This window comes from Embiotoca jacksoni, unplaced genomic scaffold, assembly GCF_022577435.1.
Source record: "Embiotoca jacksoni isolate LCO1_2020_lvr unplaced genomic scaffold, fEmbJac1.0.p SCAF_3, whole genome shotgun sequence".
Taxonomy (NCBI): domain Eukaryota; kingdom Metazoa; phylum Chordata; class Actinopteri; family Embiotocidae; genus Embiotoca; species Embiotoca jacksoni.
The window spans coordinates 4378857-4404274 of NW_027185381.1; the positions used below are offsets into that span (position 1 = coordinate 4378857).

The 25418-nt window shown below is 39.2% G+C and overlaps 1 protein-coding gene across 1 annotated transcript in view; it reads left to right on the forward strand.

Moving 5' to 3' along the window:
- LOC138206115 (metabotropic glutamate receptor 8-like) overlaps positions 1-25418 on the forward strand; it is a 163584-nt gene that overhangs the window by 109845 nt on the left and 28321 nt on the right. The window contains exon 7 of the mRNA XM_069162617.1: positions 11990-12190. Coding sequence (XP_069018718.1) covers positions 11990-12190 — 201 coding nt within the window. The remainder of the gene's footprint in view (positions 1-11989; positions 12191-25418) is intronic.

Genomic DNA, 25418 nt, shown 5'->3' on the forward strand with positions numbered 1-25418 from the left:
GTGTGTGTGTGTGTGTGTGTGTGTGTGTGTGTGTGTGTGTGTTTGCAGTATCTTTCTTTCAGAGCTGTCAAGAGCTGTGAGCTCAGTGCCGAGAGGCTACAAAGTGCCTGTGTGTACCAAAGTGTGTCTGTATTGAGTCGTGTGTTGTGTATGTATCACCTGTCGTTAGTTTAATGTTTTCATTTAGAAAGAAAAGAAGTTACTTTACAGGGACGAAGCTCAAGAAAAAAAAAAAGGTGAACACCACAGAAACATTTAATAGGGCAGATTCATTTTATGGTGGAGCCAAACCTGCACATCTTCATAAAATGACTTGTTTTTTTTGAAGAGCTGGAGGGATGGGCAAAGGTTGCTTATTTGCTTTCTGACATAGAGTTAAATATGACGCCACAGTCTTCATCTAGTTAGTTTAGCTTAGCAAAAAGACTGGAAACAGGAAAACATCCAGGATTGCCACGCCTAAAACTTACAAAATCCACCCACCGATAGTGGGTTGGCCCAGACTCCTCTGAGTTATCTGAAAAATATACACGTAACACACAGTGACATAATCCTTTGTAATAAATTGAATTGTCATTTTTGAGGTGTTTGTACAGATTAACTAAACATAATTTATTAGACAGAGTCAGGCTAGCTGTTTCTGTTTATATGTTAATGGTATATAACTCCATTAACACTGGAGTCTTATATTTACCAGCAACCTGCCTTCCTGAAATTATGTTCACATACAACTCGATTACAACAGTAAATGTGTTTTAATTCACAATGTAATCAGTGTACATTTCATATCAATGTAGTGAGGAAATGTTAGATGATTAATAAATTGGGAAAGTTGCAAATACGATGATACTTAGCGTAGTAGTGATACGCTCACTGACAATGTGCTCTATCTGATATCTTACAATATTGTACAATATCCATTTGTTGTGACTACAGTATACAACTTTTTATAGTTGTGTAGAGGCATGTGGTTGCACGTGGCTAAACGTGGTTAAACATTCGAGTCATTTTACCGTCAAATGTTCCAAAAACTACTCCTTTTATGTGTGTCCATGAAGTAGCTGTAGCCACAGGCAGTCTGTAAACATTTCAGCAACACAGAATTGCACCGACCTCGTGATTTTGTCTTCCTTTCTACACCAGAAGTGGGGCAGTGCTGTGCATGTTAGCACATTTCTCAGCAGCACAATGTACAATATCATAAATAGTTGGTTCAGCAAATTTACGGTCATCATTTCGTGTTGAGTCTTTTCAACAATATGTTATAAAAGAAAACTGTGTGAATGTGGTTGTTCAAAACATGTATGGATGAAACATTTCTTTACCCGGAACACTGGGATTCATTTAGTCATGTTCACCCTGACATGCACTTTGCTTTTTGAAAAGATAATTATTGTGTAGCATGGCAATTATTCCAAATTATATTGCCAAATATATCTACTAAAGGAAAAGTTGTTTCATCCTTTTGAATTAGTTTTATTCTTTTGAATCTGATATCTGTTGAGATAAATCCAGATAACGATATTTTTTTTAAATTAGAATACTAGGTTAATCCTTTTTGTGGAGATACAAATCTAAATATCCTGTTCATTTAGAAAAATAGATGTTCATTTGATCAGTTTTTCTCATTTGATAAGACATTCATCCGGCAGGCTTCAGCCCCACAGCGGACTGTATTCCAATGATCCAGCTCATGTTTTGAACTTCAGAATACTAACAGCCTCTACACTGTTTCTATGTTTAAAATTCAGAACACATTATCTATTTATTTTGTTGAGTGTGTCCATTCACATCAGCTCCTATCACTGTTTTATAATAAGACCCGAATACAGAGACACATCCTTTTGTTTCGGATGTCAGTCTGGACATTAATTCCTGAGCAGTTAAGTCCTGCAGCTGTACATCATCTTACATCAGGAGCTTAATGACCTCTGTGGCTGCATCGATTCACTTCATGAGGCAGAAAGAAAACAACATCTTCACCAAATCACAGCTATCAACTGTTTTCACTAAATTGAGGCTGTTCTGTGTTAAAAGCAGCTCAGATTGATTTCTGCACCACAGGTTGGAGACTCCTGACTCTGGAAGCTGAAAATGTAGACACATTTTGAGAGTGTGTGATATTTTTGACTTGAAGATGAATTACGATCACAATTTGTCTCTGAAGCAGGAAACCAAACCCACCAGGAATGAATGTTCCCGGATAATCTTTATCCAGGCCTTATAAGATAGTTGTAGAAACAGTTTTTGAAATAAAACCTCTTTGGAAAGTTCGAGGGAAAAAGTGTTTGTGGTCAAATTCATAGATGCCTAAAAAGTGACGTGGCGCCCCAGCTGGACCTGATTTGGTAAAGGTTTCATCTTCAAAAAGCAATTTGCACATTGTGAATCCCAGAGAATCATTATGTGGGAGAATAATGTACAGACTGTATTTTTAAGAATAAAAGGTATTTTTGTATGTAGAGGCACCCAAGTGTGTCTATGCGATGGTAACACTGCACAACTTTGATTCCAGCATGGGGCGACTATGTATATCGTCCAACCCTTTCTCACCCCATGTTTCCAGTCGGCCTCTTCCCCTGTTGTCTGTCAAATAAACGCAAAAATGTCCATCCTAGTCTTGAAAAACATGGAATGCTGGAAAGTATCATATCTCCTCAGTGAAATGTAGAGGATTAGTATGAATTTATTTACATTTCATCTTTAACCAAGACCGCAAGCTTTCTTGAATTGTAACCAAGTGATTGAACACCTAATATACAACTTATAACCATGAAAAAAAAAACTACAAGTAGATATTGTTAAGGATTCGTATATTAGATGTGCAGATTAAAATGCTAAAAAAACGTTTTCTTTTTTTCATTTAAAAATGGAAAAAAGAAAACAGACTCTCTCAAAATGTATCTGAAGAAAATTAGTATGACAGTGAATATTCTGTATAGTTAAATCTATCAAAGCAAATTTAAATGTATGTGAAGCCCAGCATGAATGAAGGACTTTATTTTGTTTTTGTGTCATGCCAGTGGAATGGTCCATTTCATAATAGTACCACACATAATACAACACGGCAGATTCCTGTGAATATACATGTATGTAAGCCAAACTCTGAAACAACATACATGTGTGTGGGTTTTTAAACGTCGGTCTACAGGGGAAGGACGAGGGCGCCTTAATTGTAATTAATTAGGATAATTAAATATCCATGAGATGCAGGTGGCAGCTCCGAAGGTGATGCTCCCTGAAGCTCAGGAGTTATCCAGTACATTTAACACTGCTGCTTCGTCTGGGCTCCTCATCTCCTGCCAGATCGAGTGTCTCGCCTTGAAAAAGAAATGCAACACTGTATTTATACCCCAGCCACCCGCCCTGCCCGCCTCCTCAACACTCAGATGGGGGTAAATTTGATAAAAAATATATATATATATTTTTTAATGATTTTCTAATCCTGCATCTCTTCCTTCATTTACACATTCACCATGAAACAGACATATCACATAAAATACATTTAATTTATCCTTTGTTACCAATGACTTAATAATTACAAATACTGTTGAAGTAAAACATATACCAAATTTTAAGGAGATAGCTCTAAGGATGAAAAATATGGATGAAAACATCCCTGGATTTATTGAAAAGTACCTCCATTACATAATTTTGGATTGGTAAATTAATGGAATATTAAAGCATATGATTTCATATTATTTTTTATAATAATATATATTTCATATAATAACATATATAATTCATTATATTGTAAGGGTTCAGTATCCAGTAACCTATTTAATAGCTTTACTCGGATTTGAGGTAAAATAGTGGAAACAGGAATAGGATATACATTACAGTATTAGTGGGTTCTTAAAGTGTAAAATAAATTACATTATACAAACACCCACAAATTTTAACCTTGATTTCTTCAATATAGTAAAATGCCATTGGAGTGACTTTCAGTGTTATTTGCTAATTAGCTTTTTGCAAATACACCAGTAAAAACAGTGAATATATCATCAAATAATCAACCTCAAGAATGTAGTCCCTGAATTTGTAGTCTATTTGAAAAATGTAGGACCTTTTTAAAGTCCAAATTATTGGGCAGCTCTCGTTTTATTTTGTCAATTTTATGAATCATTATAGACCTGATTTATGAATCATTACATTCATTTAGTTTATCCAGTAATTATCACTTCAAATATTGTCAGAAATAACTCAATAACTTCATTATCAATGTACAAACAATTGAATTTGAATGTAAATGAAGGAATTCCGTTTGAAGTGAAGCACTACAGCAGAAACACATGACACCGTGTTTCCAGCTTTCAGCTGAATCACCTGCATCAGGCTAAAAACCTCTTTGTGAGGTCCTTTTCTCAGATGAGATCCTTTTCTTCTCTGAAGGTCAAAAGCGGAACCTTTGTGGATGGTATTCGTCACTGATCTCCGTGACCTCCAGCCGATGGATTCCCTGTCAGCCTTCCATTGATTGCGATCTACCCTATAATTAGAGCCCTGTTTGTTTGTGTGCGAGCGGCGGCAGTCGACAGAGACACTTGTTTGGATAATGGGGACAAGTGTGTTGTTTCATCATTCAAGTGAAGACTTACAAGTTAGAGTAGGAGACTGAATACTAATGTTATCCTATATTGCACCTCTCAGGGCACAACCTACACTCGACCAGCACTTTGCTCATTTGTCGGGTTCTGCTTTGTTTTTACTTTTAAATATTTTTTGCAGAGTCACTACGTGTCCTCCAGGCATTTGTTGTTTATTGGACAGTTTGCGCTGTAATACAAGAACATATGTAGATACCATATTGATACGATATGATGAGCCATATTAATGTAAAACAAAACGAGACAAAAAAATACCAAATTATTTAGTTGAGTGCATTTTTTTTAATATTTTGGCAAATTTGCACAATTTAAAAATGTCCGCAATTACCTACAATAGTAGCTGTACTGGTTTTTAATATTCTCATAGACATGCAGACACTCACTGAATTAGTTTGATACATGCCTGATTCTCAGGCAACTTCTGAAGTGACATGAAGCATCGTTTTTTCATAAATTTTAATGAAATAAATGGACTTTCATTTGTGATAGTCATCAGAAAGTATTATGGCCCGGGGAGATAATGTGTGAAATAATGTGTGAAATGAACACACACTATCACTGAAGATCACTAAAGGGAAATTATTGTTAAAGACAGCCGCAATCAGGCAAAATAAGTCGACATAACATTTGCTTTGTGGTGTTTGTGTTGTCCTGTGTACGAGTAGAGGCTGAGGAAGTACCCAGAACTTGTATTTGTGTATAAATATGAGTACTACAGTAAATTACATAAAGTAAAATTTTGAGCATTCAGATCCAACACAGCAAATTCACATCTTTGGAATGAACTCTCTCTGAGTTCAAATCAACTCTTTTTGCTTGTACATGTGAGACCATCGAATGCACTCTCAAGCAGAGTGGAACTCTTTTGTTGGAGTTGATCTTTTAACACTTTTCAGGAGTTAAACCTGAACTCTGGGAGTTAAAACTCGACTCTCATGAAGAGTAAAATTGTACTTTAACCTTGAATTGTTTGAATATGAACTCTTTCACAATTTTAACAGTCAACACTTAAAAGCCTTTATTATTTGACATTCATGGAGTTACAATTTCATCACACTAAAAATGTTTTAGGTAAGACTGACTACAAGATCACAACATATTCATCACAAATACATATTTAACAATGGTGTGCAGTGTAGTTATATGCAGTGTGCAACAATTAATGCTACATGAAAACTTTATGTAACAAGTTGTAAAATGACCAACATATTAGTGCCACTGTGATTGGTATATGTTACGTTCCTACCTTGTACACTTATGGTTTTGAATGATAGCCCCATTTTCTTTATCATTGCGTCTTCATTGAAATATTGATAAACAGCACGTTTTAACAAAACAAAATATAATTTCTGCCCATCACTTTGATTTAATTTGGTTGATTTATTCTCAAAAGCTACAAAGAAATAACTAAGGCATCCTGGGAAATGCTAATACGGCAACAAAGCTGTGCAGTTAACACCGGGAGTCGTGTTAAATCGTGTTCCTCAACACTCAGCGAATGAATCCCAAAATATTACCCACCAAAGAATAACACTGAACGCAAGCTGTAGTCTAACTTAGAAAATAAACTCCCAAAATCAAACTCTTTGTTTAACTCCAGGATATTTCATTCCAGAAATTTGCTGTATAGGAAGTACTGCATTAGAAAAAACAATAAACTCTCTCAAAAGTTATCACAAAGGCAATCATTTAATCTCCCGTTTCTACCATCACCAGGTAAACAGCAGAATTGCATATGGAAGACAAAGTCAGCCATTGTTTGCTTGAATGTCCCGTGTCCTTTTTGCCACAGCATCTGAGCCAGTTCAGCAGTCACCGTCAGTGTTACTCAGCATCACCAAATGTTCTCCGTGTAAATCAAGATGACTGAAGTTCATTAGAAACTGTAATCTAACTTAAAACTTACTACAGGATATACAGACCTCATTTCCCATACTTTTATTTCCTGTCACTAATATAATATAGAAATGACATTCAAACCTAAACTATTTGTAGAAAAAGAAAAAAAAGATTTGTTTTTTCCCCAAGAAAATATTAATGATAATGATAATAATACAAAACAATAATGATAATAATAATCATAATAATTCACCAAACCTGTTATTATTGTTTCGGTCACAGAATCATCTTTTTTTTTTCTTTAATGGTAAACGTGCCAGCCGAGAGATGCCATCACATGTCCCCAAGAAAGAATGTGTGAACAGACACCCCAGTGCAAAAGCAAAGACACATATGACACACTCTGCAGCAGTGGGAGGTGGAATTAAGTCATTTCACAGCCATTAATAACCAAAAACCAATCAAAAAGAAAGATGACCACAGCGGACATGATGGCTGAACTGGAAACTTCACCACCAACAGGAGCGCTGAGTGAGTCATGTAAGAAGGAGGGAGGAAGATTGGCTGAAGGTCAGAAAAGAAAGTGACAAACGGAAAAGAATAACCCAACAATAACACAATGGATAGAAGTTTACGTTTAGAGTCTAAATTATATATTTCCTGTCCTTGCTGTTTGCGGAGTGTGAACGCTATAAAGTGAACTCACGTTGAGTTTTATTCAACAAAAAGAATACATAACACTAAGTTACATTGCGTGTCTCACCCCAAATCCTGGACTTAATGCTTCAAAACAGCAGTTCACAAACCACTAGATGATGTCATGGAGATGGATCAGTTTGTTTGTGGGGCTGTAATGAAGATTTCAGTCGTTCTTTAATGAAACAGGATGAGGGTGTTTTACTGTGTCACAGTTCTCTTGGCAGTAAGGAGAGGAGGACGAGTTTCTGTTATTTAGTGGATACCTTGTTTTCCAACTTCCCACCTAGAGACTCAACAAACACAGTTCCACCAGAAAACAGACTTAATTCTATGCTCCTGCTTTGTTTAACAATGTGTTAGCAGATAGGAGAGCCAGAATTGCATTTGAAACTTGTGTTTCCTTGTGCGTGCGTTCTGTGTGCTTGTCCTGCAGTTTGTTATGCCAGGAACATCGGCAGATGAAGACGTGATGCAGACAAAGGTTGAGTGTCTTTCTTTCTTCTGTTTGTAAGCAGCAATGATCTCTGAGGGGACAAAGCTGCCTCCATATCGGAGATCGAGCAGCTGTTTAGAGTTTAGCCGCTCTCAGGAATGTTTTTTGTAACTGTGAGCAGCTTTCATCTTCTCGCTCTGACATTATTATGAAGGGATGAGAAGCCACAAAGCACAGCGGCTGTTTTATAAAAAAAATATTTATCATGTATTTTTTTTGGCCAACAGAAAATAATCTTTCTCTTTTGACCTTTAACCCCTAAAAATGTGTCATTGGAAGCACCCAGCGTTTTTGTTCAGTCTCAATAATGAGATCTGTTCATTAAGCTGAAACACTAAAGCCTTTCACATGGAAACCCATTCTTTAATAGACCTGATTTGACTTGACATAATTGTCTTGATTTGGAACTTGTCGCTCTTGACTTAGACTCTGGACTCAGTCTTGACTTCTTGTGTCAAGTTGTTGGTCTTGTCTTGGGAAATGTTGGTGTTGTGACACCTGGGACTTGACGGCTGCCTCGCTGTACTGCTTGGAGCTCGCAGTGTGTTTCCTGCCCTTTTCTTTTTTTTTTCATACTGAGTTTCCCTGAAATAATGGCTAGTAATTGAATGTTTGAGGTCCAATGATTGAAGAAGTGCAACCAAAAAGCAGTTAATGTGATTTTTGTCTACCCTCGTTCAGAGCAACACACACAGATAGAAAGAGCAAGCCCGTCGGATAAACACTGCCCTTTATCTGTTGAATTATTAACATAGTATAATAGTAGCCTGCACTAAGTTTCTGCTATTATTATAAAACATACATGCAATGACATTTTATTTAACCGTATATTTTTCCTGAGAACATATGTGAAAAATAGACACAAGATGCTGACACGCTAGAGAAGACGTCGTAGCAGCGAGGCAGGACGTGGCTGCCGTAACCTGTTGACATGGACAACAAAATTAACGAACAAATGAACAAATATCCTGAGACGACCAGGCTTTCCCAGGCTTTACTTGTTTTGAAATGTTGGCCTTTACTTGTAATAAGACGTTTTGGTTTTGACTTGCTATTTATGGTTCGGTTTTGGATTAACCAACAGTGTTGACTGGTCTTGAACTGGAATATTTTTGGCCTTGAATCTGCACTTCATAGCTAAGGCTCGAGACTCACTTCTTCTGATTCAAACTTTTCTCACCTTTTTCTATTTTTGTGTATTTTATTGCATTGGGTAGAAACCTTTAAATAAACAGGAAATATTATGAATAATAAACCTGAAATGTCACGGACAGGGGAAATATTCCATGTTGATGGACATTTGAATGACTGTTAAGATTTAAGTAACTTTCTGTTCATGCTGTGATTCAATTTTATTTTGTTTCTGTATGACATGCCGTTCGTTCTGTTTCATGCAAATCACTTAAAAAAAAACAGAGATAAGCAGAAAATGAATGACATGGTTTTATAATAAAGTAAAGAAGTCTTCAGTGCTGACGTGGAGGCAGGACAAATTCATGAATGTTTGAGCAGCTCTCAGACGTGTCTGTCATATTTTTATTACTCATAGTCAAAATCAGCATTGTGAGCAAACATTATTAATCCTCTGCTGATAAATCTCGCTGAGACTGACTCTGCCTGATAAACAACAAAGCCAACGAAAATAACTCTGTTAATGTAAATATATTGAGGCGTGCGAGACGCCCCCAGCTCGCCGCGTTTTCCCTGAACTCCCATTCCCCTAACCTCTGTAATTAGTTTGCTGTTTATCTAATTTCCAAATCTAATTGAAACAGAAGGATGCCTGCGAGTGGGAGGTTAGGGTGGGTGTGGGGTGGGGGGCACAAACACCTCCATCGTGTTGAGAAGGAATTAAATTTACCCTCTAAGTGATGTGTAATTGAAATGCCAACAGCTGTGATGAAGCTGTCTGTCTAGCTGCCGCCTCTCATCGGTCAGATAGCTTCGCCATCGACACCATCATCAGCATCAGCATCAGCATCATCATCATCATCATCATCATCATCATCATTGGTCAATAAGGCTAATTTAGTAAATAAGGAGGCAAATGGCAGAGTGGCCAGTCACCACCTGGCCTAACACGCCGCTCACCTCCCGCTCTGAAAATAATGTTCATTCATGAAGTTTCTGGAGATGATGATTAATTCATAATCCATTTATTTTAGCCCGATAACATCTTTAGAGGGAGAGGCTGTTAAATAACTGGAATTTTCTGCAAATGAAGCAGCTGTCTTGAAGCAGATTCCACACTTTCCACTTACCATCTTGCTCTGCAGGATTATCAGTGTCAGTCACTCAACATGTCTTATGTCTCATATCTCAACAGCTGCAGGTCGACCCCAAGACCTCCCCTTTAGAGCTATCCTCGGTCCAAAACCAAACATATCTAATGGTTATCATGGAATTACTTTGGACATTTATAATCAACAGTGGATTTACCATACTTAAAATATATATATATATATATATATATATATATATATATATATATATATATATATATATATATATATATATTTGACAGTCAAACATAGCAGCGTTTGCAGCAAAGGTCCCACACTGAAATTAGAGAAGAGTGTTTTTATGCAGTATGCATCTAAACTAGAAGGCTACCAGGGCACCGCTGGATGAACAGTCTTGATTGTTTTAACAGTAGGTGCTTTTCCAACTCAGAAATGTTTTATCAGGGAACAGAAACTTAGTTTATTTACATGTGTTTCCACAACCAAGATGCAGTTTTGAGTAGAGATGCATAGTCAGCTGATCATGTCATCACTATGAGCAATGTCTCTCTTATTGTCACATGTTTAAATATTGATTGATTGAATAAGTTACATCTTCAACAGACATAAATGTTAAATGTAGCTACAAATCCCCCACATGCTCCCAAAAACATGCTCATTAAAAGAAGAAAAATGACAATTACAGCATACATAGCATAATCCAACTGATTTGAGTATTCACCAATGACCTTCTTCCAATCTCTCTGAGGCTGAGTGAGATTGGACGTCAAGAACCTTTTTGTAAATTCAAAACGCTCCATTCAGACATCATTTAAATTTACAGGATCAAACATATGTATTCTTTAAATATTAAAAACACCCTCATCATCTGCAGCGAGCGGCAATCATCAGCACTCAGCTGTACATCTCCTGTCTGCCTCGGTTATTTGACATCCTGTGCTCTCCGCTCGCCGGTCGAAGCTCATTCATTACTGCCATACAGACGTGTAATCAGTCTTTACTGCTCAAGCAAATGTCTCCCCTCGGACAGATCTTCTGCTGCCTGCCTGCTATTAGAATTAAATTGGATTTCATTTCTAAGCTCCTATTAATTCAGAGAAGTCTTGTCTGTTGATGGAGGGTCCAGTCCAGCAGTTAGTTTCCACCTCCTCTCTTTCATTTCAGTTTTCCAGCCGGCGGCATGATCGCAGCGCTCCATGGCTCTAATAACTCTAATCACTCAGTGAACATTTTAGGAAGGACTGTGCGAAAGTTTCAAATAAAAGATGACGATGTCTTCTCCACTCGGTTATTTAATCACAGCTAATGAGATGATGACAAGTGCATTTTTTTTTATGTTAATGGGTTTGTTATGGGAAACGTGTCTCATTTAACATTCCCATAACCTTTTGTGAGTTACTTTTTGCCTGGCGGCAAGGACGAGCTCAGCAACCTTTGGAGGGGAAGAGAAAAGTACACAAAAAGGCGGAAAGAGGCTCACAGAAATATTTAAGTTTAAATAGTTAGTTTAACTGGTCTCATTGGTTTTGCTTTACTGTCTAAATGCTTAGTCTTATCTTTCATTGTTGCCTCAGCAGAGCTTATAGATGATAATTTCTAATATTTCTTAAGTTTCTTGTTATTGCAATCAAGATTGAAAGAACGTTTTAATAATTACAAGATGTGTTCCTTTTTAAAAAGAAATTGCAAATGTGGTCATCATTGTAAATTCCATGTCCCATTTACCTTTGAATATAAACTTCAGGAACAGAAAGTATTCATTCTTTAAAAAACAGAACCTATGAGTTTACTGATGACTGTTGCAACCATCCAAAAGTCACCACAGACTCCGAAGCTGTTCTGTTCATTTTAAATCACATCACATCATCTTCTTCAGGAGATCGGGTTGCCCAGTTGACACTGAACTGTAGATGTTCAGATTTTTGTATTTGTTCTGTCTTTTAAAGTTAAAATTGAGATTTCCTTCAGGTTTTTGGAAACAGCAGATGAGAATTTTGAGAAGGTTCATGGTGGATCTTCTACTTGTTGAACGGTGGTTGAATGAACCTGTGATCTCCCATGGTGGACGTCTTTGACCATTTGAGTGATAAATCCTTTTTCTGTTCTAGGTTTGGAGAAAGTTGGCCGTGACTCCACCTACGAGCAGGAGGGGAAGGTGCAGTTTGTGATGGATGCTGTTTACGCCATGGCCCACGCTCTGCACCACATGCACCGCGAGCTCTGCGCCGGATACCCCGGCCTGTGCCCACGCATGGCCAACATTGACGGCAAGGAGCTGCTGGCCCATATCCGTGCTGTCAACTTCAACGGTAAGAACTTCTGCTATGTGAAAACACGTAAACTCGTAGCCAAATGGCAGAGAAATACAAAATCGACAAATGTTTTAACTAGATGTGTGCAACACAAATAGGAACATAAAAAAATAGATGAGCCAGCCACAGTCCAGCCATTAGGCCATGACAAAAATGGGTAAGGACACAAAATGCCAATAAGTACATGCTGTTTATCGTAGTACAGAAAAGTAGCAGCATGGAAGCTTTTGGTTGCGGCGTGTGTTAGTAGGTGACATCAGTTGTGTTCCTGTGGATAAAGTGTTGTGGAGTAAAAAAAAAAAAAACCTAAATCTAAACAAAACCAAGAAGGTGCAGGCACTGGCAGGGATGACAGAGAGCCACGCTGGGACATTTTTTTATATCCTGTTGAGCCTCTGAACTCAGGTGCTCCAGATAAGGTATATGCAATCAACTCCCCTGGCATATACTAAAGCAACCTGGGTGGACAAGTGACTGACACAGCACACACCAGCAGACAGGGCCGATCACAGTGTCAGCACTCCATCTGCATCAACATTCCACTGTTAAAATTACCACAACTCCAAGACTTCAGTTCTCTTCAGTTCATTTCAAGGTCACAACAATGAATGTGCACCTAAGTGTGTGCCCATACTCCCATTCTTGCAGGGAATTATTGTTGCGCTCTGACAATGCAGTGGTTGCTAGGGACACATCTACAGTAAACACACAGGTCGGCTGCAGCACAAGAAGCCAGGAAATCTGAATGTGGAGGTTCTTTGTTAAAGGTTCTGTTCTAGCTGAATGCCCTCATTGGACATGTAAATCAGTAAGTAAGTATTTCACAGAGCAAATGTCACAGTGCTTTGCAAATGCAAGAAAGCAGTAAAAGGGTAAAAAAATTAAAATAAAAAACAAAAAGATATTTATAGATACATTTGTTATTTGATTGTGTGTTTTGAAAGGAAGTTATTGGTTAAGGGTTCCCAGGAGCCAATGAGTCACTCATCAACAGATGGAAGCTTGCACAATACAATTAGTACAGTAGCTGAACTTGGTGTTTCAGATTTTTTTGGTCTCACATGAAGCATGTGCACCTCAGAGTTTCCCCTTTTTCAACTTTGATCATGCAGATGTCCTCAGTCAGGCAATAAAAACATGTTAAAAAAAAATAATATCACCGAAGAAGTTTATGAAACATTTATTCATTTATTCACATCTGATCTGTTTTTGGATTGGAATTGAAGGCAGTATTGAAGATGTCACATCTCACCTGAAATAAAGATGGCCTCTGCTAACTTAATAAGAAATTAATAAATGATTTTATAACATGAAGCTTATTGATGTTTGGTAAAAAGTTTTCTGTAAACTTTTATTCTCAACAATGTTTTGCAGTCATAGTCGTCACACTGGGGTTTTCTACGTCAGCTGTGTTAGCTTTTTTGTCTGCTCAGCTAGATGAACATATTGTGACCACAGACTGCATATAAAAGTAGACGTAGCTTCCAGGTCTGAAAAGTGAAGTCATTGTGGAAGTACTTTAAACTGCAATACCGCGAAGACCGCTAGGGGTTGGCTCCAAGAAGTCACTGCTTCCATAGACTCCATATTAAACATCTCTCATTAAACACCAACTCAATACATTATTTCCTCTGGTCATTATGGTGTCATTCACTCTTTCTAATCAGTGTGTTGGGTGAATCTGAAAATAATCCCATAATTAATTCGATATTAGGCTTCAAAAGCACTGTATTTGGGGGCGTATTTGTTTTGATTGACAAGGCCTGCGGTGCAGTCAGGCTTCTGATCTGGGTGGGCGGGTGTGGTGTCCTCAGGTTTTAAAATCAGAGTGCATCAGACCCACTGCTCTCTCCTCCACAATTTGTCCAAATGTGGTTACTTCTTGCTCCAAAAAAAACAACATGGCGGCGGCCAAACACAGGGCTTCAAAACAGTTCACAAACCAACTGGTAACATCACAGTTGGTTGCCGCTTGATTGTGATTGACTAACATGCCTCCACTTACCTTGCCGGTGAAAGTAGTTCATCAAGTAGCCTTGCAAGTCTAAACAAAGAGGTCAGCATCAGGTTTTTAAGGGGATGAGTGGATACATTTCATTGTCCAACTTTCAAATCGAACCAGTATTTTAGTCTTTACATGAATGAGTTTAGCTTTCAACTTAAACTAAGCACGAACACAAGAAGTTCAGAACTGCTATGCTAATCCAAAATTGTATTTTGTGTGGCCAAAACAGGCTGTGTTCCAAATGGTATACTTGTGTGCTAACACTCACTATGTTGAGTACATAAGTGCGTTCACACTGTCAAGTACAGAAACATCAGTACACTGCAAGTACCAGGTTTCCACCCTAAACGGTCGGCATCTTGGCTACGTAGAGGAAGGGGGCGGGGCCACCGACATAAAGAAGCTGCAGCTATTCCTGAACACCACACAAAAGTGTTTCGTTTCCACTGCTATTGCTGGTGGACAGAAGATTCATTGTGTTTACTGTGTTTTAAACAGAGGGCTCAACATACAGGTAAAATATTTAAAGCTGCGGATATTTTGCTGGGTGATGTGTTCGCATGCAGAGGTTTTCCTGTAAGTGCAGAACAGCAGTGTGCGATTTGAAACAACACTACCATGTCAAAATTCCTGCACTGCACAAGGTCCCTTTGTGTAAAGTGCCCTATTAGCACTATTAGTATACTACGGGAAGTGTGTCATTTGGAACCTAGAATTAGTCTCATGAAGCTCTCTGAAGGTCTTAAAGTGTAGATGAAATTTGTTTGAAACCTCTAGGCCTCAATTGAAAGGTTGGTGGTTTGATACCCGGTTCCTCCCGTTCACATGCCAAGATGTCCTCGGGCAAGACATTAACCGACGAATTGCTCCTGATGGCAAGCCAGCACCTTGCACGGCAGCTCCATTCGTGTGTGAATGGGAAACAGTTTTAAGTGCTTTGAGACCGCTAAGGTGGTAAAGTGCTACATACAGTGCATCTGGAAAGTATTCACAGCGCTTCACTTTTTCCACATTTTGTTATATTACAGCCTTATTCCAAAATGGATTAAATTCATTTTTTCCCTCAAAATTCTACACACAATACCCCATAATGACAATGTGAAATAATTTTTGGGGGAATTTTTGCAAATCTATTAAAAATCAAAAATGAAAAAAATCACATGTACATAAGTATTCACAGCCTTTGTCATTACACTCAAAATTGAGCTCAGATGCATCTTGTTTCCACTGATCATCCTTGAGATGTTTCTACAACTTGATTGGAGTCCACCTGTGGTAAATTCAGTTGATTGGACATGATTTGGAAAGACACACACCGTCTATATAAGGTCCCACAGTTGATAGTGCATGTCAGAGCACAAAACAAGCCATGAAGTCAAAGGAATTGTCTGTAGACCTCCGAGACAGGATTGTATCGAGGCACAGATCTGGGGAAGGGTACAGAAAAATGTCTGCAGCATTGAAGGTCCCAATGAGCACAGTGGCCTCCATCATCCGTAAATGGAAGAAGTTTGGAACCACCAGGACTCTTCCTAGAGTCGGCCGCCCGGCCAAACTGAGCGATCAGGGGAGAAGGGCCTTAGTCAGGGAGGTGACCAAGAACCCGATGGTCACTCTGGCAGAGCTCCAACGTTGCTCTGTGAAGAGAGGAGAACCTTCCAGAAGGACAACCATCTCTGCAGCACTCCACCAAGCAGGCCTGTATGGTAGAGTGGCCAGATGGAAGCCACTCCTCAGTTAAAGGCTCATGACAGCCCGCCTGGAGTTTACCAAAAGGCACCTGAAGGACTGTCAGACCATGAGAAACTAAATTCTCTGATCTGATGAAACAAAGATTGAACTCTTTGGCCTGAATGCCAAGCGTCATGTTTGGAGGAAACCAGGCACCGCTCATCACCTGGCCAATACCATCCCGACAGTGAAGCATGGTGGTGGCAGCATCATGCTGTGGGGATGTTTTTCAGCGGCAGGAACTGGGAGACTAGTCAGGATGGAGGGAAAGATGAATGCAGCAATGTACAGAGACATCCTTGATGAAAACCTTCTCCCGAGCACTCTGGACCTCAGACTGGGGCGAAGGTTCATCTTCCAACAGGACAACGACCCGAAGCACACAACCAAGATAACAAAGGAATGGCTTCGGGACAACTCTGTGAATGTCTTTGAGAGGCCCAGGCAGAGCCCAGACTTGAACCCGATTGAACATCTCTGGAGAGATCTGAAAATGGCTGTGCACCGACGCTCCCATCCAACCTGATAGAGCTTGAGAGGTCCTGCAAAGAAGAATGGGAGAAACTGCCCAAGAATAGGTGCTAAGCTTGTAGCATCATACTCAAAAAGACCTGAGGCTGTAATTGCTGCCAAAGGTGCTTCAACAAAGTATTGAGCAAAGGCTGTGAATACTTATGTACGTGTTATATTTCCGTTCTTTATTTTTAATAGATTTGCAAAAATTTTAAACAAACTATTTTCACTTTGTCATTATGGGATATTGCGTGTAGAATTTTGAGGAAAAAAAATGAATTTAATCCATTTTGGAATAAGGCTGTAACATAACAAAATGTGTAAAAAGTGAAGCGCTGTGAATACTTTCCGGATGCACTGTAAGTGCTTACTATTTACCTCAGTCTTCAATCCAGGTACAAATGCTGTCTAATATCCGCTAGGGGTTGGCTCCAAGAAGTCACTGCTTCCATAGACTCCATATTAAACATCTCTCATTAAACACCAACTCAATACATTATTTCCTCTGGTCATTATGGTGTCATTCACTCTTTTTTGAGATGTGTGATTTAATTTCCACATGTTTTTACCAGCTCATTGAGAGTAAAATTTGATCAATTAATGACATTGAAAAAAGGGACAGTGAATATGGAAAAAAAAGATGTTAAAAACCACTGTTAGTCATCCCAACCTTCATACCTGTTTTTTTTTCCTCCAAATTTTGATGTGTCCAGCTGCTGTTTTTCCTCCATCTAACAAACAACCAACAAGGACGACTCATCACTTCCTCATTAACCTTTCATTCATTCCTTCTGTCCATCTTTTGTTTCATTTTCTTTTCTTCCTCATCTTCACAGTCCGAGGTCCGCCTATCATGATTGACTCCACAGCGGGTGGGGGCCTTTGTCAGCAGGAAGTGCCGATGCTGATGCCGTCGTCAGGGAATACTCATGCTCATTATTGAACACTCAATGTGGCTGCTGGCTTTCATTCTTTTTCCAGATTCATTATTCTCAGCTCAGTTGGAGCCGCTGCAGTCTGATGAGCTGTCTGTTTTGGATAATTACAAAAACTTTACACGCAGCTGCAGAATAACAAATCTCACACTCCTCTTTATGATTTCTTAGATGTTAATTTTACACCTCTACATGCATGACACATAAAATATGAGGGACTGTTTTCCGTTTCGGTTTTCATCCTTTCGGGGAAACAGTGGATTGTCTGGTGATTGATGGTGTTAAAAGATAATTGTGGCGTATAGCAGTGTGTCTTATCTCTGCCTATCATTTGTATCCATAATAATAACATTGTTCTCCCAAGATTAATAATAATGCAAGTCTCCACTTTACCAGCATGGCTACCACACATTCTGCAGTGACACGACATCACATCTGGTTCGTCCTTTGTGGGAACATTGTTTGATTTTTTGACAATGAGCCGAAACACACCTTCACCTGGTAAAGTGTCGTCATGATATAATTAGGGCCTACACGGGTTTTTTGCTGTGATCATATTGTACATGAAATCACGCATGAGTCACGCATCTCACGCAGTACCAGGTAACACACACGCCTCACATCCAGTGTGTCCCAGGCCTATAGGGGCTGTTTGAAGAGGAGTGATGCAGTGCTGCACCAGATGACCTGGTCTTCATGATCACTTGACCTAAACCCAACTGAGATGGTCTGGGATGAGTTTCAATTTCAAATGTAATATTATAAGATTGGTCCCCCTAAATATAATATTGCCTTTAGGAATTCCACATTTGTTCATATGATGCATTAGTAGCAGCAGTGAAAAGGTTCATTTATGATTCATTTGGTTTTCACTCCCTTCTGCTTGTGTCCTGTCCCTTCTCGTTCAAACATGTGACATGAACATTTTCTCTCTGGTTGGATAACAACCATCTGTAGGTTTCATGAAAGCTTTGGCAGAGCTTAGTTTTGCCTCTCTCACTTCGGAGCGTTGTGGAGTTTATGGCCAAGGTTGGCTTCCTTTTTATTACTCAGTGAGGAGAATTTATTTTATTTAAAGCAGACAATTAAAACACACATTCCAGATGCACTCTTCCGCTTCATCACTCTGGAGGCTGGAGCTGAAGGTTACTAGTGCTTTTCTTTTCAAATACACAATTCTATCATACCCCAACTAACTCCCTCATAGATCTCAGAGTGATGAAAGAAAAAAGGACTAAGGACACACTGAAAGGAACAGTAAGAGAAAACAAAAAAATCTCAATGAACCACCAGTTAACTTGGATTTAATGGATTTCACTTTGAATTACTCTTTACACTTTCTTTTACCATTTGTGTCAATATTTTTTTTTAGAAGACACAATAGGTAAGTTCACTTAACAGGAAAACAGGTTTTCAATATATTTTGCTTATTTTGTTCACTTTCATTCAAATTTTTACATGAAAAATTCTTAAATATTACTTGAAACATTAATGAACAACTAAAGAAAGAACCAGTCTTATTTTAAACATGTTTAAATTGGAGACAGGCCTTAACATTTTAATGAATTTATTGAGTTTAATTTGTATATTTCTCCCCATTTTCTGATCTTTTGCCATTTTAATTTGTTTGATAAATTCAGTAAAATACATTCCCTCAGCATCGATTACATCAATGAAACATTCATGTCTCACTACTCTGCTGAAAACACTTTCTCTTTTTAGCCACAACATTATTGATATTGTTTTCTTGTTTATTCCAATCTACTGTACATTTTTACTGACTTTTTTTTTTTTTTTTTTTTTTTTAACGCTGTGAAGATACTCAGCCCTCTGTTAAATTTGTTCACAGTAAAAGCCTGCCAGGAATGGGGAGGATTATTCTCTTTGAACTTCTGAAGTGCTTTCAATATGAAACATCCACGCAGGAGTATTGGTTTTTAATGGCAACAGACCACCTGTTAATGGGCTGTGTAACCCGTGTCCATTAAGGAAACAAATTCATTTGGGAATGTACACCATTTCAGCACAGTGTACAGATTTAGATTAAGACTGTATTGACCTTCTTCCATCCATGCTAGCCTGTTGGTCAACTGACTAAAACATATCAACAACTTTCAGGAGGAATGCTTTTGCTTTCTGTTCATACAAATACAGAATGAAACACAAAATACATTCACTGTTTTACTTGTTAGCCAACCACAAACAATGCATATTAACATGTTGTGTTTTTGTTTAATTGAGTGATTTGCTGAATGACAAACATTTGGTGTAAATATAGAGTATTGATTTGGATCCACTTGAATTCCAGGCTGCTTTGGGTTGGCAGTCTTCCCCTGGAGTGTCAGGGATTATGATGCTGAATCTCACTAAAATCAGTGAAAAAAAAACTCATCCTACTGTATGGGAAAAAACTGAAAAACGTATTCCCTCTCCTCTGTTATATTTGCCTTCCACTTCACTGTAATCCTGCTGTAAATTGTAATACTTCCGACGGGAGATCTTCCCTTTTACCCCAGATATGTCTCTCCCGACAGGAGAACTCCCCTCGTTTCCCTCCTTCCCAGGCGCCAACTGGGGACGGGACATTGCATTTGAATAATTCTAATTTTCCTATCTACCTCCACCGCGCAGCGAAATGCGAGACACAAATATAAAACAGAGAAACGAGGAGATGGAGCAGATTTTGTGGCTGATGTGTCAAGCTCTCAGGGACTCATAGTTCTGGGCTGGGCGTGATGGATGTGAGGAGCTGCTGGATGTTATTTCTGCAGGAGGAGGAGAGGCATTAAAGATTGAATCAGCGGTAAATTTCACCCGCAGGGTCGAAAAAGTAAATCTTTGCTCAGTGAAAGCTAAATTGAAGGCTGCAAGTCATATATATATATATATATATATTATTATTTTTTTTTTAACATTAAGCAGTTTGTTACTTCGTGAATTAAAGCAAATGAGGCCAGAAAACAGGAAATGTCACAAACAGGATGATTAATCAGTCATCTTCCAGATTAAAGTCCATAGGAGAAATCGTACTTCAGGGTACGGTCGAATTCAGGGCATTGAAGCGGATTCAGGAAATAATGTGTTTATGTGTTCCTGCATACATCTCCTTTATGAGGCACAGTGTGGGTATCAGTTATGGACAAAAACCTCATATTAGTTGTGTAATCCATCACTTTGAACATCGAGTCTGTATTAATTGTGTCAAACTTGCTTTAGTGTTGTTGTTGCCTGGCCAAATTTCCAGAAAAGTAATGTAAATCTGTGGATCAAACTTTATAGAATTAAAGAACTTGCAAAATAAACAGTACTATTGTATTATGTTAAACAATATCGTAGCATATAAACACTGCAGCTTGATTTAAAGGTGGTTGTGCCTGAAAAATCTATACAGAAACTGACAGCCAACTAATGTGAGGACTTGATAATACTGTAGGTGTAATGTGTTCTCTCCTCCTGGTCCTGCTCAGTAACTGATTTACAACTTGTCTGGGTCGACCAGAAAACAGACAATTTAAAATAGTCTAGACAAATGGGTGTGACAGAATGGATTAGTCTCTGTTTCACTCCAAGACAGAAATGGCTTTTTTTGAGATGATAAAAAGCAGATTTGGTGACATATTCAACATGATCTCGGAAGTCAAAATTCAAAAATAAAGGTTTTTGGCTTTAACTACAGTAAGTCCTACAGAATTGAACTTTGAAGCCAGAATATCCCCTCTGAGCCTTTAAGCCAATAGATTGTTTTATCTTTTACATTACAAAGAGCTCTATTTTCCAAAGACATTATGACTCTTCTGTCTTGGAGCAAAGGAAGGCAACATGATGTCGTTGTAGAGCAAAGGCTGTGGAACACTGGGGATAAATGGCTTTGGTTTGGGCTCGTTAATGCTAGTTAGAAGGTTTCAAAACATGATTTAGAAATGTGAAATGCAGTGTGTAGAGAAAAGAAAGAATCAATGAGTTCAGGATGAGTTCTGAATGACAAAAGTAGTCACCATTCACTTCATGTGACCCCGAGCTGCAATGCTCATATACTGTAGAAGCTCACACTTGCATTGCTTTAAGATTTTGCAGAAGACCCCGACCTGAATGCAACATTTGAAATTGATCCTGTCTTGCTCAGCGCCTGTCCTTACTAAGTTCTATTGGCTGATAGGGAGAGTGTTTCCAGGTGAATGGAAGCCAGGACAGATGAGAGAGTAAAGGCTGTTTTCCACTGGGTCCGTGTCCAACGCGTTCCGTCTCCGACACTGCTCCGCTAAAGATGTGTAGCGAATCTATTTCTGACGCAAATTTTCACAATAAAAAGCCCATGTGCAAACTCCCAGTCGTAAAAAACGTCATTACATCACCATCTACCCCAGCGGTCTTTCAATTTGGACAAGAAATGCATTCTCCTTCTGCTACAGACACGGTATGTGAAATAGTTACACAATAAATAGGAGGATTCATGTTTTTAATGACAATGATTAAAGATAAAATGGGCAGACAAAACGCGGTGGAATATAAAGCCGCGCAGAGGACGGAACAAAATCGCGACGGACACGTCTTCAGTGGAATATGCGGGTAATGGGCGATGCTAATTACTTGGTAGCAGGGACAGTGTTCAGGTGCTGTAGCTCTAAGTCAGATGAACTTGCTCTTGCGGACTTTGGGCCTCTCGGTGTCAGGAAAGCCATGACTGCTGCCACAAAACACAAACAATAAGCAGATCACGAGCATTATTCCTTTGCAGATGTGTTTAATGTGCAAATGTTTTTGGGGTTTGAATCATTTGTAGACATGAACAGACTCGTTTACCGTCTCTAAAATGTTCCCATTACTGCTGTAACATCAAGCCGGCAATTATCAGTTAATTTGTGAATACATGCTCCCAAATGATATCTGGCTCCAGCTTCTCTGAGGCGTTGCTACTGGTTTCTGTTTTTATCTCATTGCAAATTGAATCTCTTTAGTTTTTTGTCTTTTGGCTGTTGGTCAAACCTCCAACTGGTGCAACTCAGTACGGAGCTAAATATGACGAATCTGCAGCGTTTGAGAACATCTCCTCGGCGCAGCTTCTGAGCGCTGCTGCAGCACACGTGCATCACCGATGAATCCGGGCTCAGCAGCATGTGTAGTTTGTGCCTGATTGAGCTTATTCTTATTAAGGCCTACACGCACGCGCAAACACTCGTGTCACACTGCGTTTGGGGCTTTCCTGTGTGAATCTGTGAACAGCGTGCTCGGTTAAACCCTCACATACATCAAATGCTGACATAAATCAAACTCGGGCAGCTTCTCTGTTTTTTTTATGCTTCACTTCTCTGAACATGGGGCAACGCGGTTACCCATAATTTTAACGTATGAAATGCGAAAATCCAGGACGAGGCAGCGCTCCGTGGCTACGGCGGCCGGGGGGCTGATCGCCAACTCAGCCGTGTGCTCCTCGCCCGTGTGCTTATTTTTAGAGGAGCGTCAGGATGCTAATTGAGACACTTGTGTTAATGTTAGTGCTTGCTGCGATAACGCCATCTGCATGAGGCCTTTGTAGCAACGTCCCAGTTGAAAACATTTAGGGAGAGCAGCGGGTGAGGGAGGAGGGGAGGGATGTCAGGGAGATTCCACCCTGATTCAATTTGACAGCAGATACTTATTAAGAGGGGATAATAGCTTGTTGTTGCCTTTTTTTAAGGAGGATGCAGCATTACTGACCCCGTGGCGCTGCAGGAAGAGAAACCCTTTACAGTCAGATCATTGGTGGAGGAGGGAGGTGGGGAGGTTGCGGAGGGGACGAGCAGATACTGTAGGTGAGTGAAGTGATGAATATGTGAGGACCTCATCTCCTGCTGCGGCTTCTCTTCAAATATGCAGCTTTTTACAAACTGCTGAACGAAGCAGGAAGAGGAAACAACGAGAGAGAGCTCAGCTGTTTGCACTGTTAGCCTCGGGATTAAAGGAGTAGTTTGGGGAAAATGCATATTGTATTTCAGAGAGTGAGCTGTACAAATGGACATCCAGTATTTCTAATGCAGAAGTGGGATGCCGTGTATAGTTGTCAGCATCCTAACCCCAAGGCCAAATTTAAAAGCTCACTATTCAAAACTTTTTTTTAATCTCTTTTGTTAATGAACAGAACTATATATATGTATATATATATATATATATATATATATATATATATATATATATATATATATATATATATATATATAACAAATAAATAAACAGTTTGTGGTCCTAGAGGGCATAAATAACTTCCCACTGTTTTCCAAGTCTTTCTCTCTAACTCCGAACAGCAGAGGTCTTCAACCCGTTGCTTGTAAACCAGTAGACTACGAACTGGTTCTGAGAAGATTGCAGAAGGTTCCAACAATATACAGTATAACAGTGTCTGCTCCGCACCGTGTCAGTGTAATGGGGGGGGGGGGGCAGGTTTGAGCGCCAGCCTTCATGAAACACACAGAGATCAGAGGACAGAAACGCGACCTGCAACGTGCCCTTCTGTGTCACACATGGGTCAGCCATATACTATGTTTTGGCCAAGACGTGTTTCTGTCAGGAGGGGCATGTGGTCCCAATCAGAGGGGAAACACTGGATTTTCTTTGGTAAATCTTATATTACAATGCTTCATTTGACACTTTTTAAAGCGATTTGGCCACACTTGAGTTGCGTGCACTGAAGTCTGCATTTAGGAAACATCTGTGTAATTGTAGATACAGAAAATAACACCCTAGCTCTGAGAGGAAAAAAAAGGTTGGAGACCCCTGCTGTGCAGAATACATAATGCATATGGACAAAATACATCTTGCCGATGTGCTGGGACTGTTCATAATGATTCCTGGTGTAATCTAATACCAGACACCGTCTCCCAGGTTGCGTCCCAGCGACAACGGCCACCTCTGCCTCTCTGCTCAGTGTATTTGTAGACTGAATGGCTCTCTTATTCTCATGACATAACCAACGAGTGACCAATGATTGTGGACTGTGTATGAAGTCCGCCTCCGTGGATTAACAGCCCGTCTTTCAACGTCTGTCCCAACACTTCTCAACCAATTACGTCATGAATCCTCATGTTAGCACTGTAAATTCCAGCCTAACAATGGTAATCATGTCTGACCAGAGATATAGATAGATAAGATAGATGGATAAGACTTTAGTAATCCCACAGTGGGGAAATTTAGATATGTTTATGTAATGAGCTCTGGAATTTCACTTGCTTTCTTGAATCATGTAGATGCATAAAATTGAAAGGACAGCAGCTTGAAGAAAAACAGCTGGTTGCAGACTTGGATTATGTTTGGTCCCTGCCTTCAGATTTTTAGCAGTCCTCCCCTGCTATCTGTGATCACTATGTTTTAGCACAGCAAAATTAATCACGTACTTATTCTCATTTACACATTTCAGTTTCTGTTGTCAGACAACAAAATGACTATTGCAGCTAATAAATACGACATGTTAACCGGCAGTCCTTCCCAAGCTGCTGTGATGTGATGCTTACAAAATCACAAATCATCAAAGTCATGAAGTTGTCTCCAAAATCAGCATAGACAGAGTTTAAGAAGAGCAGCTGTGAACCTTAATTTACTGCAAGACTGAATATGACTGGCTAATTTTGCAAAAGCTTCCTTTTACCAGCACACATTAAAACACCACACTGGCATTTTAATTTGAATCTCCTCTGTAGCCTGTTGAGGAAAAAAAAAAGCTAGCTCATAGCGTGGATTGGAGACTGAAGAGGGGAGAAAAAAAAAGTTTAATTTAAACAACTTCAGTTTGAAAAAAGTAAGTCAGAAGAACTGCAGCGGCTCCAGTGTGTCATAGGATGCATTCAGACACAGTACTGAGTGTATTACGTAGTTACCGTAGTCATGCAGTTACCAACCCTTCATCACGTAAAAACGTGAGATAGCCACGCTTTGGCCTGTCTAGGCATGACAGTTACACGTTTTCCTGTAGTAGACAAAAATGAAACCTACTGCATGTGTAGAGCCAGGTGATTTACAATAATGAAACGTTTATCTAAAACACAGTTGGGGTTATTAATAAGCACATTGTTGG